At 49.0% G+C, this 16,964-nt stretch overlaps 1 protein-coding gene across 3 annotated transcripts; it reads left to right on the forward strand.

The window, feature by feature from the left end:
* Positions 1–1,321: 1,321 nt before the first annotated feature.
* Positions 1,322–15,158, forward strand: DNAJB13 (DnaJ heat shock protein family (Hsp40) member B13). 3 transcript variants are annotated; one of them, XR_013757716.1, is made up of 8 exons: positions 1,322–1,475; positions 5,203–5,306; positions 6,285–6,446; positions 10,981–11,138; positions 12,082–12,195; positions 13,459–13,572; positions 14,071–14,252; positions 14,858–14,929. XR_013757716.1 is itself a non-coding variant. In XM_079103813.1 (8 exons), the coding sequence occupies exons 1-8, from the start codon at positions 1,408–1,410 to the stop codon at positions 15,009–15,011; spliced, it is 951 nt and encodes a 316-aa protein (XP_078959939.1). In that variant the 5' UTR covers positions 1,324–1,407; the 3' UTR covers positions 15,012–15,158. The 3 variants fall into 3 exon arrangements, 2 of the variants coding, with proteins under 2 accessions (XP_078959940.1, XP_078959939.1); XM_079103813.1 differs by having other exon boundaries at positions 1,324–1,475; positions 14,176–14,252; positions 14,858–15,158; XM_079103814.1 differs by lacking the exon at positions 14,858–14,929 and having other exon boundaries at positions 14,055–14,237.
* Positions 15,159–16,964: the final 1,806 nt, after the last annotated feature.

The following is a 16,964-nucleotide window of genomic DNA, read 5'->3' on the forward strand; positions in this document are numbered from 1 at the left end:
CTCAATGAGGTGGAGCGTAACGACATCCTGGGAGGGTGGGCTGCATGGTGACTTCCTTCCAAAGAGGGCAAAGTGAAATGGGGAGACAGTAACTCTACAGTGGAGAAAACTGACAAACACTGCCTCAGCCAGGTGATGCACGTTCACATCATCTGTGATGTTTTGTTGATGGTAGGTGCCTTTGAGGTGCTGGGATAAAAATGGCACTTCACCTCTGCATCTCCCTGTAAGCCAAGTCTAATTATGAAAACAATCATCAAGTAAATCCCATTTGAGGATCATATATCTCAACAGCACTCCTTAACCTGTTTAGGTCATCAAAAACATGAAGAATCTAAGAAACTGTCACACCAAGAGGAGCCTAAGGAGACATGACAACTGATATGGTTTAGTTGTGGTTTATCCCCCAAAGGTTCATGTGTTGTAAGGTTGGTGCATTAAGAGATGTGGAGTCTAGGGGGAGGTGATTGAATCATTGGGGCACTGCTTTTGGAAGGGATTCTTGTGGGACCCTGGTTAGTTCCTGTTTGAGTGAGTTGTTATAAAATGGTTAGCACTTCCTACTCTCTGACTTCTTGTCTCATTGTGTAGTCTCTCTCACACATGTGTTCCCACAATGAAGCCTGCCTTCTGTCATGAAATGACGATCATAGGTTTCTTGCATGAGCCAGCACTATGCTGTTTGGTTCTTTCAACCTCCAAGATTGTGAACTAAATAGCCTCAAGTACTTTGTAATAGCAACAGCAAATGGACTAATACAACAACTAAATGTAATGTGGTGTCATGGACAGAATCTTGAAAGATATTAGGGTAAGAACTAGGAAACCTCAATACAATATGAACTTTAGTTAATAGTAATATATCAATATTGTTCATTATTTGTGACAAATGTACCACACTAATGTAAGATGTTAATAAGAAAATAATGTGAGATATATAGGAACTCTCTCTACTATCTTTTCAACTTTTCTGAAAATATATAACTATGCTAAAGCAAAAAGTGTATATTTTAAAAATCAGCTAAATGCATTTGTTCTGAAAACTTTTAGAGTGGTACAGGTTCTTCTGCCTTGTGTGTGCAAGGCCCTGGGTTCAATGCCCAAAACCAAACAAACAAAAAAAGTAATTGCTGCTCTTCTTAAAAATAAAAATACAGTAGAACAAATTGGAGCTCTGTAGTGCTCCAGTTTCTGAGCTGAATGACCTGGGTCACAGAAGCAGCCCCAGTTCTCCCAGTCCTTTTACATTCCTCTTCTTTAAGAGCCAAACCAACAAGGTGGTTGGTTTAGTAAGGAAGGACTACAACTCCCAGAATGCCCTTGGGCGGTTGTCAGGAGCAACCAAGGAATGCAGACTAACAGCCCTGCTAGAGTTTAAGGACTACTAGGACTCACTGACTGCCAACCATGGGCCAGGATTATTACTCTGTGCTCCAGATCACTCGTAATGCAGAGGACGCCCAGATCAAGAAGGCGTAAGTTGAAGTGACCCGGGTCTGAGGGCTGTGCAGGCCGCCCCACCCTCATCCATTCCAAACCCAGCTTTCCTGCATAGCTTAGCATACAAGATGAGCCTTGATCCTTCTCTTTCTCTCTTTATCCTGGTTTGGGGCTGGTCCAGGGAAGGGTCTGGAAATTTGGACACCTTGTTTCTCAGGGGGTTCCCAGCCCATCTCCCTTTATGTCCTGGGCCATGTCGGCTCTCCAGGGTGCTTTAGCTTTCCTAGCAACAAAATTGGGACAAAGGATCTATTTGAAATTTATCCTGAATATTATGGAGAACCAAGGGATTGTGAACAGGGGAATGAACTGGCCAGATGATGTGGATATGTTACAGATTTCATTCTGGTCATCATTTGTTTGTTTGTTTCTTTCTTTAGCGGTACTGGGGATTGAAACACAGGCCTCCTGCTTGCTTCATATGGATTTTTGTCTTTGATCAAACTTCATCTCTGAATACTTCCCTCAGGTCACAGTGACTTTTTGGTCCATTCTTAAGAAAATTGAGGCTGGCTGGGTGTGGTGTTGTATACCTGCAATCCCAGCAACTTGGGAGGCTGAGGCAGGAGGATTACAAGGCCAGCCTCAGAATTGGAAAGAATAGAAGTTCACTGGATTAGACAAAGGGGAATAAAAGGAAGGGAGAGGGGATGGAATAGGAAAGACATAGAATGAATCAGACAGAACCTTCCTATGTTCATAAATGAATGCACCACCAGTGTAACTCCACATCATGTTTAACCACAAGAATGGGCTCCTAATTAGAGTAAGTCATACTCTATGTGTGTATAATATGTCAAAATACACTCTACTGTCATGTGTATCTAAAGAGAACACAAAAAATGTAGTAAGATCCTGTCTCAAAGAGGCTGAGGATGTATCTCAGTGGTAGAGTGCTCCTGGGTTCAATCCACACTACTTTAAAAGAAAAGAAAAGAAAAGAAAAAGGATAGGTTAGGAGTAAGCACATTTTCTCACACACACACACACACACACACACACACACACACTCTGCAGTACTGGCAATCGAACCCAGGAGCACTCTACCTCTAAGCTACATCCCCAGCCCTTTTTATTTTGAGACAGAGTCTCACTCAGTTGCCAAGGCTAGTCTCAAATTTGTGATCCTCCTGCCTCAGACTCCTGAATAGCTGGGATTACAGGCATGCATCACCATACCCAGCTTGAAAAAGAAAATTGTTTTGTTTGATCTTTTAAATCTTTTTTTCTTGTTTTCTTTGAACAAAAATTTAATGAGTATTTGCTGAGCACTGACCATCTAGGTTAGGAGCAATGGTAGCAGCGTGGAGATCTAACAGTCATCGGACAGACATGTCCCCTTCCCTCAGGCAGCCTAATTTTGTTGATGAATACAGATATTGATTACGTCACCCCAACTGTGATGACTGTCCCCAAAGGGAAGGTGCGCGGTGTAGGGGGAGCCTACACTGGAAGGAGAGAGAGCTCTTAGGAGGCTATTGTGGTCATCAAGACAGAAGTCAGGCTTGAAGAAGGACAAAACCTCTTCAGGGGGCTGCAGGGAAGGGAGGGATTGAACTTGGCAGTTCACTCACCCACTCAGGAAAGCAGGTGAACCGGAGTGATGTTACTGCAGAGAGAGAAGCAAGGGATTAAATCTTTAAGGGAGACCTTTGGATCATATGCTGAAAATAAGACAGCCTGTGAAGGGTTTCAGCAGGGAGTGATGTGGTCACAGTATTTTAGGACTAGAGAAAGAGACAGACAGACAGAGGGAGGGAGGGAGGGAGAGACCTTACTAGTTGGCAACTCACAAGGTGGATTGCATTGGAGAGGGGGACTACTGGATAGAGAGGGACATTCTAAATAGTTGTAGGGATGAAGAGGCAGGAAGGGAACATTTAGAAGGAAAAACTGGTATGACTTGGTGATTGACAGGATGGGGGAGAAGGGAGCAAAGGGGAAGTTGGAGTTAAAGGTGATGCTCAGGTTTCTGGCTGCTGTCCCTGGGAGGCACTGATATGTGCTCTTGCTTGGGCTGGCTGCGTATGAGGTGCTATGGGACCTGGAGAGGTGGCTGCATAGAGAAGGCGGGGATCAGCCCTGTGAGAGCTGAGCTGTCCCCAGAAGAGAAACCGTGGAACCCTGGGCACACCCATGAGAAGGTGAGGCTGCACTGTGACCCAGCGGGGGGCTGTGTGTGCTCCAACTGGGACTTGAGAGTCTGGACCTGGACTGATTACTTCCTTTTGCCCCTAAAGTCCCCCTCTGCACCCTGCCTGGCCTGCTTGGTTCTCTGGGAGGCTGAGGGTACAGGTTTCCTTGCCCTTGGCTTCCTGGTGCATCCTGCTCAAGGGGAGTGAGTCAGGAGAGTTGTTGGAGGAGAGCGGGTTGCAGTCTTCATTCCTATGCTCCCTTCCTATGGGGTCTCTCAGGCTGCCTAGTTCCCTCAGTGAGGGTCTTGGCTCCTGCCACTGGGCCTGTCCACACACTCCTTCCAGATTTCTGTAGCTGCTCCCTCCTGTCACTCCTACAGGTTTCATGATGGTCAGGTTCCTAGTCTCTAGGTACTGTCCCTCATCTTCTTCCCTCTGCCTGTGCCTTGGTTAACAGCTCCTTTCTTAACTCTGCAAATCTTCCAGTCCCTGCCATCCCTTCCCTCCTGGGATACTGACAGTGCATGTCCTCAGATGCTGCTGGTATCCTGTGACTGACAGGTGGGATTGGCAGACACAGAAGCAGGCAAAAGCAATGAGCACAGAGCGGGAAGACCTTGAGGACCTGACAGGTGCAGAGTGCCTCTCTGTACAGGCCCTTCCCATATCTGATTTTATCTTTTTCTCCAAAGAAATCTGTGGGTCAGTTTCAGTCCTCTGAGAAGCAGACACCAAGATGGGGTTAAATGTGCACAGAATAGGTCAGGAAATCCCAAAGGAAGGAGAAGTGTGCAGAGGGAAGCTTCACGCTGCAGAGTAGCCTGACACCTGTGCCAGGAGATGGGGAAGAAGGGCTTGGGAAGAGAGAGCGGCAGCACGGCCCGAGGATCTCAGGCAGGCTTGTCTTTTGAAGGGGTCCCATGCTCCCAGAAATGGGCCACTATGCTTAGGCATTGGCTGGGAGAGCTTGGGGAACAGATGCCCACCGGGCAGCTCCTGGGCTGCCAGTCAGCCAGCATCCCTACACCAGGTTCTCTTCAAGGAGATCTGAGCAGTGCATCTCGGTGACTGCCACAGCCTGTGAGATCATCCCTGATTCATAGCTAGGCGATTGACAGCAGTGTGTGCTTGGAACCATGTCTGCCCCTCAGGAATTAGGACTTGTAAGGGATCCCATGGAAACCATGTTGGACACGGGAAATCACATAAGCAAACAGAGTGTCTCCCTGCAGGGTAAGAGAGAAAATGAGAGGAAAAGAAAGGGAACGAGACAGGGAGCACACAAGAAAGAGTGTGAAAGCCAGGAGGATAGAGAAAGTGAGGAGGAAAGAGAGAAGGATGAGAAAAGATGGCGAGGTAGCTACTGTGAAGCAGTTGAATCCCCGCGGGCTAACAGGGGACCAATAACGGAGAAGGATACTTGCAAGCTGACTGATGAACCAATAGCTAGCCAGGATGTTCACAGACTGACAGTAGTTGGGAGGCGGGGAAAATGGCTGAACCGGAAAGGTGTTGGGGGGAGCAGCTTTGTACATTACAGGACTCACTTTCACTTTCTCTCCTCTAGGTACCGGACACTTGCCCTTAAGACCCACCCGTTGAAATCAAGCGACCCCACAGCACCACAGACCTTCAGGCAAATAGCAGAAGCCTATGACGTGCTGAGTGACCGTGAGTGACCGTGGGACTGCTCCAGGAGATTTCTGTTGTCCTCTCCTTTAAGATCGTTCCTAAGTCTCTAGACGGTTGAGTTTTCTGAGAGGGTCCAGAGAGAATGAGTATCTGTCCTCCCTGCCCACTATCTAAACAAGCTGAGAGAACATCAAAAATTGCCTTTTTCAGTGGACACAAGCTAAGGAGAGAGATGAGTGTGCAGGGGCACCAGGCAGGGCAGGAGCAGGGGCACATTCCCCACACCCCAGGCCCAAAAGATGGAGCCTTCCCCAAGGAGAGGAATGGAAGGAAATGCTGGCTACCATGGGGAAGAAGGCCACAGCGGAGCAGGATGCCATTCATCCTTCCCAGCCAGCTGAGGAGGTGTCCATCACCTCAAGGACACAGGAGCAGTAAGGGGCAGAGAGAGGCCAGGAGTCTTTATAAGTCTGTGTCCTAGGGGAGCCAAGAAGCATGGGGCAAGTGTGAACCATGGCCCCAGCCCTGGGCAGTCTTCCTGAGGGCTATGTCCTGGAGACTCTGATTATGGATGCTGTGCAGGATGTCCAGGAGACCACTAGGGTTTCTCCAGTGCTGGGTTTTCAGGACTTTTATAGCCTCAAACTCTAGGATTTCAAAGCTCCAGGATTTGGAGGCTTTAGAATTCTTAGATTCTAAAATTTCAAGATGCTAGGATTCTAATTACTCCCATTAGGACAGCAGCTGTGAGGACTGAGTTAAGCCAAACTCCAGGTCTGTAGCCTGACCCCACCCCACCCCCAGCAAATCTATTCTTTCTGGGCTATAGGGATCCTGAGGCCATTCAAGAATGAGGCGTCTCTAACTTCTAGAATCTCATTCCAGAGACTTTGGCATAAGCTGCAAGCACCTTGGTTGCTTTGTCCCATCTTCTTCCCCAGGTCTTCCTTCCCCCTATCCCCTCCATGATCTTAGCCCCCAAGGCTGCATCCCTCCTCAAGATCCTCCTGTTCACAGCTGTGAAGAGAGCCATCTATGACAAGTTTGGAGAAGAAGGCCTGAAGGGCGGGATTCCTCTGGAGTTTGGATCCCAGGCCCCATGGACAACTGGCTACGTCTTCCATGGCAACCCTGGAAAGGTGTTCCATGAGTTCTTCGGGGGAGACAACCCCTTCAGTGGTAAGAGATCTTCCTCGGCTTCTTGCCTCACTGGGAAAGGACAGGACTAAAAAAGACATTTTTCTCTTAAGTAGTTTTTTTGTTTTTTCACCCTAAGAAATATATATAGTGTATGTTGTTGTTGTTTTTTAAAAAAAAGGTAAAAGATAATTTATTGAAAAAGAAATAAATTCCAGGCCTCCATTTCCTTTCCAGAAGCAGTCTACATATCCTTCTGAAAATTTTCTATGCCTTAGTGAGCACATTTTTATGTTAGCCCTTTATTTCCTTAAGGTATTGGAACTACATTATACACACTGACTTTTTAAACTTAACATATTTTGGAGATTATACTATAATACATTGTGTTATCTACAGATCTACTTCATTCATTTTTTTCCCCCTTTGTAGTACCGGGCGGTACCACATACTAGGCGGCATACATACTAGGCTAGTGCTATATCCCCAACCCTTTTTAAAATTTTTATTTTGAGACAGGGTCTTGCTGAGTTGCCCAGGTTGGCCTCAAACTTGCAATCCTCTTGCCTTAATCTCTGGAGTAACCAGAGAAATGAAAAGTTGTACTCCATTTGTGTACAATTGATCAAACTAAATAGAACAAACAATAACCTCCTGAGTAGCTGGGATTATAGATGTGGACCACCATGCCTGGTTATTTTATTCCTTTTAATGACCACATAAGACTTCATTGTACAGATGTGTATAAGTCAGAAATCACACAGGGCACATGCCTGTAATCCCAGTAGATCCAGAGGCTGAGGCGGGAGGATTGCAAGTTCAAAGCCAGCCTCAGCAACTTAGCAAGCCACTAAGCAACTCAGGGAGACCCTGTTTCTAAATAAAATATAAAAAAGGGTCGAGGATGTGGCTCAGTGGTTTAGCCCTCCTGTTCAATCCCTTGTACCAAAAAAGAGAAAAGAAAAAGAAAAAAAGAAATCAGTTGCAGAAACATATCCCTTCTATCCCAGCAAAGCAAGTAGGGGTTCAGTACAGGGAATTAGGTGGTTAAAAAAATCAGTGGAAGGTCTGGGTGTGAGGGCGCTAGGCTGAGCCTACCAGGAATTCCTCCGAGAACAGTACCCCTGAACTGGCTCACAAGGAGAGTAGCTGTCCCTGCCACAGAGGGAATGCTGAGGGGATCAGGAAATACCTTGTTGTGCTCCATAACACCATCATAGCTGTAGGCATGACTTAACAAATTTGCTTCCATTGCTGCTCTACTTGCTCCTGACAGGCTCAAGCCTGTCACTAGTGTGGGGAACACAGAATTGTTGCTGCAGAAAACTCAGTATCTTCTTGACAGTGCTGACCAGCTCCAGCAAAGCCCCAGAGAGACGCCTGCCTTCCCTCTTTCTGCCCTCCAAATGGCTCGGTGTTTACCTCTTGAATGGAATTCAGAACCAGAGCCCTAGCCAAAAAAAGATCTGGGAAGCTAGGTGCCATGGTGCACTCTTTTTTTTGAGGCGGTATTGAGGATTGAACTCAGGGACACTGACCACTGAGCCACATTCACAGCCCTATTTGTTATTTTATTTAGAGACAGGGTCTCACTGAGTTGCTTAGTGCCTTGCTGAGTTGCTGAGGCTGGCTCTGAACATGCGATCCTCGTGCCTCTGCCTGCTGAACTGCTGGGATTACAGGTGTGCACCACAGCGCCCAGCATAATTACTCTTATTGATAGATATTCAGTTTCTTTCCAGTCTTTTGCTAATGCTGTCTATGTGGGAAGATGCCCTTTGTCTCTTTTTCTGTTGAATTACAGTTAGTTTCCTTGACATGCTTGTCTCCCTTGGACTGGGAACTCCTCCAAGTCTGATTGATCTCTGAGGTCCAACAGCCTAGTATCTGACAAGAATGAGTGGATGGGTGGGTGGGTGAAAGGCTGGGAGGAAGGGTAGATGGACAGAGGAAAGACAGATGAACAGATGGGCATGTGGATGAGAGGGCAGATGTGTGCATGGGTCGGTGGTAGATGGGCAAATGGGTACATGGTGGGGGGTGATCCCAGTCCCAGACAAACACATGCTAAGCCTGTGTTCTACCACTGAGCTACACTCCCAGCCCTCTTAGAATCATCTTGCAAAGGCAGTTGGTTTTCAGGATCTGTCTTCCTGATTATAGTTATGCATCTGGTCTAGACTCTCACACCTGTTTCCTCCCCCACCCACTGGCCCTTCTCCCAGGCTGTTCTACAACCTTTCTGCATTCCGAAAGTTCTCTTCTGTCTTCTCCATGTTAATAAGTGGGCTTGAAGTTCTCACCTCAGAGACCACATCCACTGTGCCATGCCCTCACAAGTTGGCCAGAGGCTGAGTTTATAAACTCCATATGAGACTGGAAAAAGCAAGGGAGTTGGAGGCCGAGGACCCATTTCAAATCCATGTACCACTGTGCATGAGCTGTGTGATCCCGGGCAAGTTTACTCCCCTCCCTGAATCCTCAGCTTCCTCACCACTACATGGCCATAATAAACATGTCTCGGGGCTCACTAGCAAATGGGATGATGTTTATGAAAGTGGGCTCCGTGGTTAGAAAAGGTCATATTGGACCTGTCTCTCCTAGAGGCAGATGCATAGAAAAAAGTCAGTTCAAAGGAGCCAGGAACCGGGTGCAGTGGTGCACACCTGTAATCCCAGTGGCTCTGGTGGCTGAGGCAGGAGGATCCCAAGTTCAAAGTCAGTCTCGGCAATTTAGTGAGGCCCTAAGCAACTTAGGGAGATCCTGCATCTAAATAAAAAACAAAAGGGCTGGGTATATGAATGTGGCTTAGTGGTAAAGCACCCCTGGGTTCAATTCCTGGTACAAAAAAAAAGGAGCTAAGAGAGTTTGCAGGCCATTGCTTACTTGTCAAGGGAAGTTGGCCTCTAGGTTTAGGGGTTCCTTAGGCACTGTGACAAGGTACTATACTACCACAGAGCTCCACTCCGGGGTTCTTGTGTCCCTTCTCCCTGCAGGGTCAAGGGGCTGGGTTTGCTGTAGCCTTGCTTTTGGGGTGTCTACTATGTGCCACACCATAGGTGTTGGGTGAACAAATTCAGTAATGCAAGAGCAGACCAGGTAGTTCACAGGCCTCTTTTTTTTTTTTTTTTTTTCTTTTTAAGAAATATTTGTTTATTTACATGTGGTGCTGAGGATCAAACCCAATGCCTCATACATGCTAGGCAAGTGCTCTATCACTGAGCTATAACCCTGCCCCTAGTTCACAGGCCTCTTGATGAACTATCACATCTTACAGGGACATAGTGTGAAGCCACTTCACCCCTCTGCCTAAGGTCACTGCATCATTTTAACCTGCAAATTTCATTCCATGGCATTAACCATGAGAGACAGTGTGCATAACAGTGACCCCTAATTTTCCAGTTTATGAAGGGCTTCCACACCAACTATACAGCATAGTGGTAAAATTTTTTTTTCCTGTCATCAAATTGTCCAGGTCAACTTCTTCTAGTTCTGGGAGTGTGAGAATTTTGTATGGCCTCTCTGGTCCAATGAAATAAAAATGAAGGACTAGAGGCATAACTAGGTGATGGAGCACTTGCCTAGCGTGTGCGAGGCTGTGGGTTTGATCCCCAACGATGCAAAAATAATAAATAATAAACAAATAAATAAAGCCAAATGAAAATGCAAAATGCTGAACATAGTGCCTGCTGCAAGGTAAGCTCTCAGCAAGTTTTAGCTCTTCACTATCTTAATGGTGGAAGGCAGGTCACCTGGCATTATTATCCCCATCCCGCAGACAGAAATTGAAGGTTTGAACAGTACCTCAGGGGCTGGGCCAGGATGGGGCTTCCTCTGTGCACTCAGATGGAAGGGTGAAGGTGAGGAGCAACAGGGGAGGTTATGGATGTAGAACTGGGCAATGGAGCTGAAGAAAGAGGACTTTGGGGTATGCTGGTGACCTCTCAGACTTGCCAGGAGCTTGCCTTTTCCTCCTTAATATCAGCTGATAACTTCATAAAAACTTGAATCTGGGATCTCCAGTGGTCTTGGGCTGGACAGTGAGGGGAATTGGAGCCTAGGGAGGGGTAGGGAGGACTCAGCTCTGACCCTCTGGGAAAAACAGATGCGTAGTGCTCTGTGGGCACTACCAGGATCTGCCACTAGAGGGCGCACCTCACCGTGCTGAGACAACCTGCTTGGTAACTTCCCAAGTTGTGGGGAGGTTGATGGGGTGGAGGGCAGTGTCCAGAGTGGAAGTGAGGCCACTAGTGGGATCTGGCAGGGATGATATTCACTGGTCTTCAATTGAGGATTGAATCTCCATCTGACCAGTCTGAGTCTGAGAGGTGGGAATGGGGTGCTGGTGTTATACTTGGGTCACAATACAGGGGTGGGGAGTGTGTGGTGTGTGTGTGTGTGTGTGTGTGTGTGTGTGTGTGTGTGAGAGAGAGAGAGAGAGAGAGAGAGAGAGAGAGAGAGAGAGAGAGAGAGAGAGAGAGAGAGAGAGAGAGAGAGAGAGAGAGATGGGGAGAATCAGAGTAAAGACTCTGAGTAAAGACATAATTTTTCTTACTCGTCTCCCTATCTCCTGTAGAATTTTTTGATGCAGAAGGAAGTGAGGTGGATTTGAATTTTGGGGGGCTCCGAGGCCGAGGGGTCAAGAAGCAGGATCCCCCAATTGAACGGGACCTCTACTTGTCCCTGGAGGACTTATTCTTTGGCTGCACCAAAAAAATTAAGATCTCCCGAAGAGTGAGTACTCTGCTTGCTCCTTCTGGGAGTCACTATCTGTTCCTCCATCCGCCCTGTCACCTTCTTCCTTATCCTAACTAGGGAACTCGGGAATGGAGTCTTAGATCTAGAGACCTAGGATTTTAGAATTCTAGGATATGAAATTTGGGACAACTGAGGGGATTAGCCTGTTTCCTACAGCAGAAGTCCCCCTGCAGCCCCCTAATTGGGGTAGGACTCCTTCTTCTCAGTTCAGTCCCTTCGCTGTGGGAAGGGAGAGGACTCTGAGTGGGAGGAGTCTCCTGTGAATCCCGCTCTCTGGCATTACCTGACCATGCCCCAGGATTTCATCAGGGGCATGCCTCATTAGTAAGAGGGAGCAGTGTGGGCACAGAGGGTTGGCCGTGACAGTCCCCAAGGTCACTTGTTGAGGAAGACCCTTGTAAGTTCTTGGTTTGATGCTGTCTTATGTGCCAGTCCTCTACCAGGTCCCCCTTACCTTTGTCCAGCAGAGGACATGCCTTCCATAGGTGGCACCCCTGTGGGCATGTGATTAGGGATGGATGGACAACCTAACGGGGAATGCATTGAGTGAGGGCCAAATCTGTTGCCTTCCATGTTCTTTCTCCCTTTGGGACTAAGAGAACTGCCAGAGGCTAGTTCAGGACGTCTGGGATTTGGAGAAAGGACATTTTCACTGTGCATCTTTTAGTGGCCAGGGCTGGAATTGTAGGTCTGATCAACTCACAGCTTCTCTAGTGCCAGCTCTAGCCCTAGGACATGCCCTGCCACCCTACAGTCAAGTTCTTAGCACCATTGGCGACAGAATGGATGTGAATGACTGAGGGTCGATCTTCCCTGTGCTAGGAAATTGAGCCTGAGTACCAGTTCTGCAGAGCATCTTCCATGCGTACAGAGGGGCTCACAGGAACCTGAGTTGCCCACTCCCACCATCTCCCTGCAGGTGCTCAACGAGGATGGGTACTCCTCTACCATCAAGGACAAGATCCTGACGATCGATGTGAAGTCTGGTTGGAGGCAGGGCACACGTATCACCTTTGAGAAGGAAGGGGACCAGGTGAGAGGGAGAGACGCTGATTAGCACCAGTCACCAGGCTCAAGTGGTGGGGGGACTGAAGGAGAAAGAGACGATGTTTTTTCCTGTCCCTGTGGACTCTGGTCTGGTAGGGAGACCACTCTGCAGAGTTGGTGAGGTGATCCCTACTGTCCTGTCCCAGAGATACAGCCTCACAATGCCTCTGTCAGTGGGCATCTTAGGGATTGTCCTCATTTTACAGAGTGGGAAACTAAGGCCCAGAGAGAAAAGGAACTTATCCAGGGCAAGAGCCGAACCCACTCTTACCTTCAGTGCTCCTACTGATTTTCTTTAATTTTCTGTATAGAGCCCAAGTACAGGAGCTACTCAGAACCACTTACTACTAGTAATTTTAAATCAAAGATTTATGTACATCAAAATATTAAATTAATGTCCTAGGTAAGGTGAGTCCTAAAGTGCTAAGAAGAGGCAGAGCAATGGAGTATTCAGAACCGAGAGAGAATAGCTCCTCTGCCTGTACTTCTTGCCCCTTTCTCACCTATAAAACATCTATTTCCAAAAAGCACCCTTCAAGTTGGGCACAGTGGCACATGCCTGTAATCCCTGTTACTTAGGAGGCTGAGGCAGGAGGATCACTTGAGCCCAGGAGCTTGAGGTCAGCCTGGGCAACTTAGTGAGATCTCACTTCAAAAAACAAAAGAAAAAATAGCCTTAAGGACCCACCTGGAATGTTCCCCTTCTGGGCAGCCTTCCCTGGCCACCCCACATGGGTCAGTACCTCCTAGGAGCCCTTGCCTCTGGCCTCCCTTTATCCTGGCCTTGAACTTGCTGAGGATTCACTGTGTGTTTATTTCCCCATTCGACTGGGAGCTCCCAGAGTGAAAGGGCTGGTCTGATTCCTTAGTCCCCATGCCCAGAAGGGACCTCAGCAGTTTTGGTGACTTGGTGAAGCTTGGGTAGCAGTGTCACTCCTGAGTTGTTATTAGCAGAACAAAGATGTGCAGACATTGCCTGACCCAGTTCAATGTTCCCACTGCCTTCCGAGGAAGACCCTTCCTCTCCCCTCCTGCTGAGTGCATTCATGTTGGGCATGATCAACAGAGCTGTGGTTCAGGGAGGACTCATCTGGGTAAGCTTCCCAGAGCAGGGTCTCTGTGTCCTCCCAAAAATCCTGGTCTGATCTCCCCATTTTACAGTGGAAGACATGGAGACAAGTAGAGGCCGGAACTTGGCCAAGTCACCCAGGCAATTAGTCCTTGTCACCCCTTGACCTCCCCTGCCCAGGGCCCCAACATCATCCCAGCAGACATCATCTTCATCGTGAAGGAGAAGCTCCACCCTCGCTTCCGCAGGGAGAAGGACAACCTCCTCTTTGTGTATCCCATCCCCCTGGGGAAGGTGAGTGGACACAGTGCAGGAGCGGGGCTGGGCCAGACCAAGTCCCACTGCACCAGCCTGGCACGGCCCCTCCCCAGTTGCTGCGTCCTGGGGTTCCAGCCCGCCCCCACCCGCTCTCTACTTCCTCTCCTGTTGGTCCCCACCGAGCGGTTGGTTTTGTGCGGTGTCAGATCTGTGTGGCAGGCCTGTCCCCCACCCACCTCTCTGGGCTCTTTCCACGTCCTGTGCCTCTGCTCCCTTGCTTTTCCTGGACCCTCTGCTCACAATGCTGCCTGCCCCCCTCATCTAAGAAGGTGTCAATTGCTGCCACCATGCCGCCTTCCTCCACTCCAGAATGGCAAGGGGCCCCTCCTGGTGCCCACCGACTCCATTACTTCCATCTCTATCGTATCCCTATGTTAGATCACCATCAGTCTGACCTACTGATTGAACTCCTGGAGGGCAGTGGTGAGCGGGGGCATCACCTAATAGTTCTTGAACAGCCTTTTGTCTCCCTAGTGTTCAGCTCAAAGTCTGGCACCAGATAGGCTCATCAAGTGCCTTCTAAGTAGGATGGCCATGGTGACCCTCCCCACTCCCATCTTTTGGCCTTGACCTCCCCAGGCCCTCACTGGCTGCACTGTGGAGGTGAAGACCCTAGATGATCGTCTACTCAACATCCCCATCAATGACATAGTCCAGTGAGTCCATCTGCCTTGGGCCCTGGTAGGCAAGAGAAGGGCCGGCCTGGGACTTAAAGAGTGTAGAGTCAGAAAAGCCTGCTCAGTACAGTTGTGCAGGCTGTACCCAGCACAAGGGTCCCTTGCTGAGAGGGTGAGAGAAGACCGAAAACAGCCCATACTCTGGTCAAGCCGTGGGGTGCACCCCCTGGCCAAAGGAATGGCTTTTCTAATTGAGCCACAGGAGAGACTAGAGGTCCCAAGTGTTGGGCAATCCCTGTCGTTTTCAGTCCCCTGACAAATTCTCACTAGCTTTAAAATGCACTACAAAGCTGTGGTAACTCGGAGTTCTAAGTTGCATCCTGTAAGTCCTGTTCTGAGAAAGGCCTTCTGCGTGGGAAGGTTTGCTCCGCAGCCTGGCACCCCCCACTTCCCTGCGCTGTAGCCCATACCTAAAACAAGACTCCTGGGGCCCTCCAGCAGAGACCTACTGTGAGCAGGCTTTCAGGGAATGTGCCCTTTGGGACAAGGGTCTCCTCTCCCACCCAGTCTTGCTGTTGAGAGTTGCCCCCTGGTGGAAACTGGGGTGCTGGGTGCCCTCTCAGCTCCTTTCATCCTTCCTTCAGTCCCAAGTACTTCAAGAAGGTGCCAGATGAGGGGATGCCTTTGCCCGAGGACCCCACCAAGAAGGGGGACCTTTTCATCTTCTTTGACATCCAGTTCCCCACCCGCCTCACACCTCAGAAGAAGCAGATGCTGCGCCAGGCATTGCTGACCTGAGTCGGGGCTGGAGCGGTGGAGGAGAGGGCTCCCCAGTCTTACCCACCCCGCCCCACAGTGCAGGCTGTGAGGGGGAGGATGGTGGGGAACCTAAGCTGACATAATAAAGATTTATTATCCTCCATTTTCACCCTGGAGAGTGCTGGAGAGGAGCTACTTGCTCGGCTTTTTTTTTTTTTTTCCCCAGTGCTAGATGGGACCCAGGGCCTCATGCATGCCACACAAGAACTCTACCACTGAGTCACACCCCCAGCCTTCTTGCGGATCCGAAGAATCTGGACAGCTGGCTTCCTGGGTATGGGCGGGTCCCTGAGGATTCAGCGCCTCTGTGCTCCACGTTGGAAGCGCAGGGCAGTGCTGCGTGGCCTCAGTTCTCAGCTCTGCTGTCTTTTCATGACACGCAATCTTTAGAAGGGCCATTTTCTGGAATGTGGTATGTCACATTACAGAGACAGGAAAAGTGAACCACAAATATGTTTGTCCCAGCTTCCTGGGGTGGCAAAGCTGATAGCAGAACAGTCACTTCCTTCACTCACCAGCTTAGGTTAGAGGCATACACAGAACACAAGCACCGGGAGGATTTTGGTTTCTACCTCCCCGGCCTTCATTCTTGTCTGTGAAATGGGTCCTGGGCTTCTCTAACAGGAGACCTGGGTTCTGGCCCCAGCGCTGCCTCTGCCTCCTTGCTCCAGTTCCTGCCCATGTCTTGTCAGCAGAGCAGAGCTCATACCCCGTCATGGACTTGAGGATCAGGTGAACTAATGCTTAGGTTTCAGGGAGCATCAGCATTGCTATTGATGTGGCCTGGAGAGGTTCTAACCTCCGGGCCCAGCTAGGCCCATGTGGCCCACACCTGCCCCACCAAAGCCAGCAACGCAATGGGGCATCATGCTCATCTTCTGTGCTGGGGGTTAGATTCCCCTCTCTGGAGTCTGAGTTTGGGCTATAATAGGTCCAAGGTCATGAAAAGTAGGCACTCTTCTGTGGGGTGTCTTCAGAGGTACTGGAATAGGTCCCTTAGTATCTACATATCTTGGGATCCCCACATTCAAATACCACATTAAGCTTGTTTCTAAAGTGGGAACTCAGAACTTGGCAACTCTTTTTGTTTTTGAAGAGATGGTGCTGGATGCAGTGGCATACACTTGTAATCCCAGAACTCGGGAGGCCAAGGCAGGAGGACCACAAGTTTGAGGCTAGCCTCAGTAACTTAGTGAGACCGTTTCAAAATAAAATATAAAAAGGGTCAAGGAGTAGCTCAGTGGTAGAATGCCTCTGGGTTCAATCCTTAGCACTGAGTGGGGGTGAAAAAGACAGGACGTCACTATATTGCCCATAATCCTCCTGACTCGGCCTCCTGAGTAGCTCGTACTATAAGCATTTGCCACTGTGCCCAGGTTCACCAGCCATTTTTAAACCACCGTGGAGAAGGCAGCAGCAGAAAGACCTTGAGATAAAGACTCCTCCAGGACTAGGGTTCTAGGATGCATTTCAGCACAGTATCCAAAGTATGTGAGGAGTCAGACACACCTGTGGAATACAGGGCATGCGACCTTGGGCAAATCACTTCACCTGTGGCCCTATATCTTACAGTAAAGATTACAACCTGAAATTTGCAGGTCATCTGTGAGACCAGATGGAGTGAAAGACTGCCCTCTGAGGCCCGACCCAGGGGGAGGGCATAATGGGAGTCTCCCAGTTCTGGGTGCAAGCCTTGGGTGGGTGAGGGCAGGGCCTGTTGTGAGAACTCCAGGACCCCAGGCCTTCTCCAGGACAGCCGCTTCTGATCCTTATGGTGGGTACTGGAAGCTTGGTCTTGGGCCCAGCGACAGACCTTCACAAGATCTGTTACCAGTTTCAGTGCTGGCTTGAGTCAGGCAAAGCAAGCTTGTCACAGGCCATCTCACAGGTACTACTGAGGCCTACTGGGCTTTCCAGTGATCCCTCCCACCT

The sequence above is a fragment of the Sciurus vulgaris genome (genome assembly GCF_902686455.1).
Source record: "Sciurus vulgaris genome assembly, chromosome: 11".
Taxonomy (NCBI): Eukaryota; Metazoa; Chordata; class Mammalia; order Rodentia; family Sciuridae; genus Sciurus; species Sciurus vulgaris.

Excerpts from the sequence above, each read along its gene's own strand:
- DNAJB13 (XM_079103813.1), top strand. The coding sequence starts at position 1,408 with ATGGGCCAGGATTATTACTCTGTGCTCCAGATCACTCGTAATGCAGAG. Across the intron at positions 5,307-6,284 it reads CTATGACGTGCTGAGTGACC|CTGTGAAGAGAGCCATCTAT; the intron begins GTGAGTGACCGT and ends TCCTGTTCACAG. Across the intron at positions 13,573-14,175 it reads ATCCCATCCCCCTGGGGAAG|GCCCTCACTGGCTGCACTGT; the intron begins GTGAGTGGACAC and ends TGACCTCCCCAG.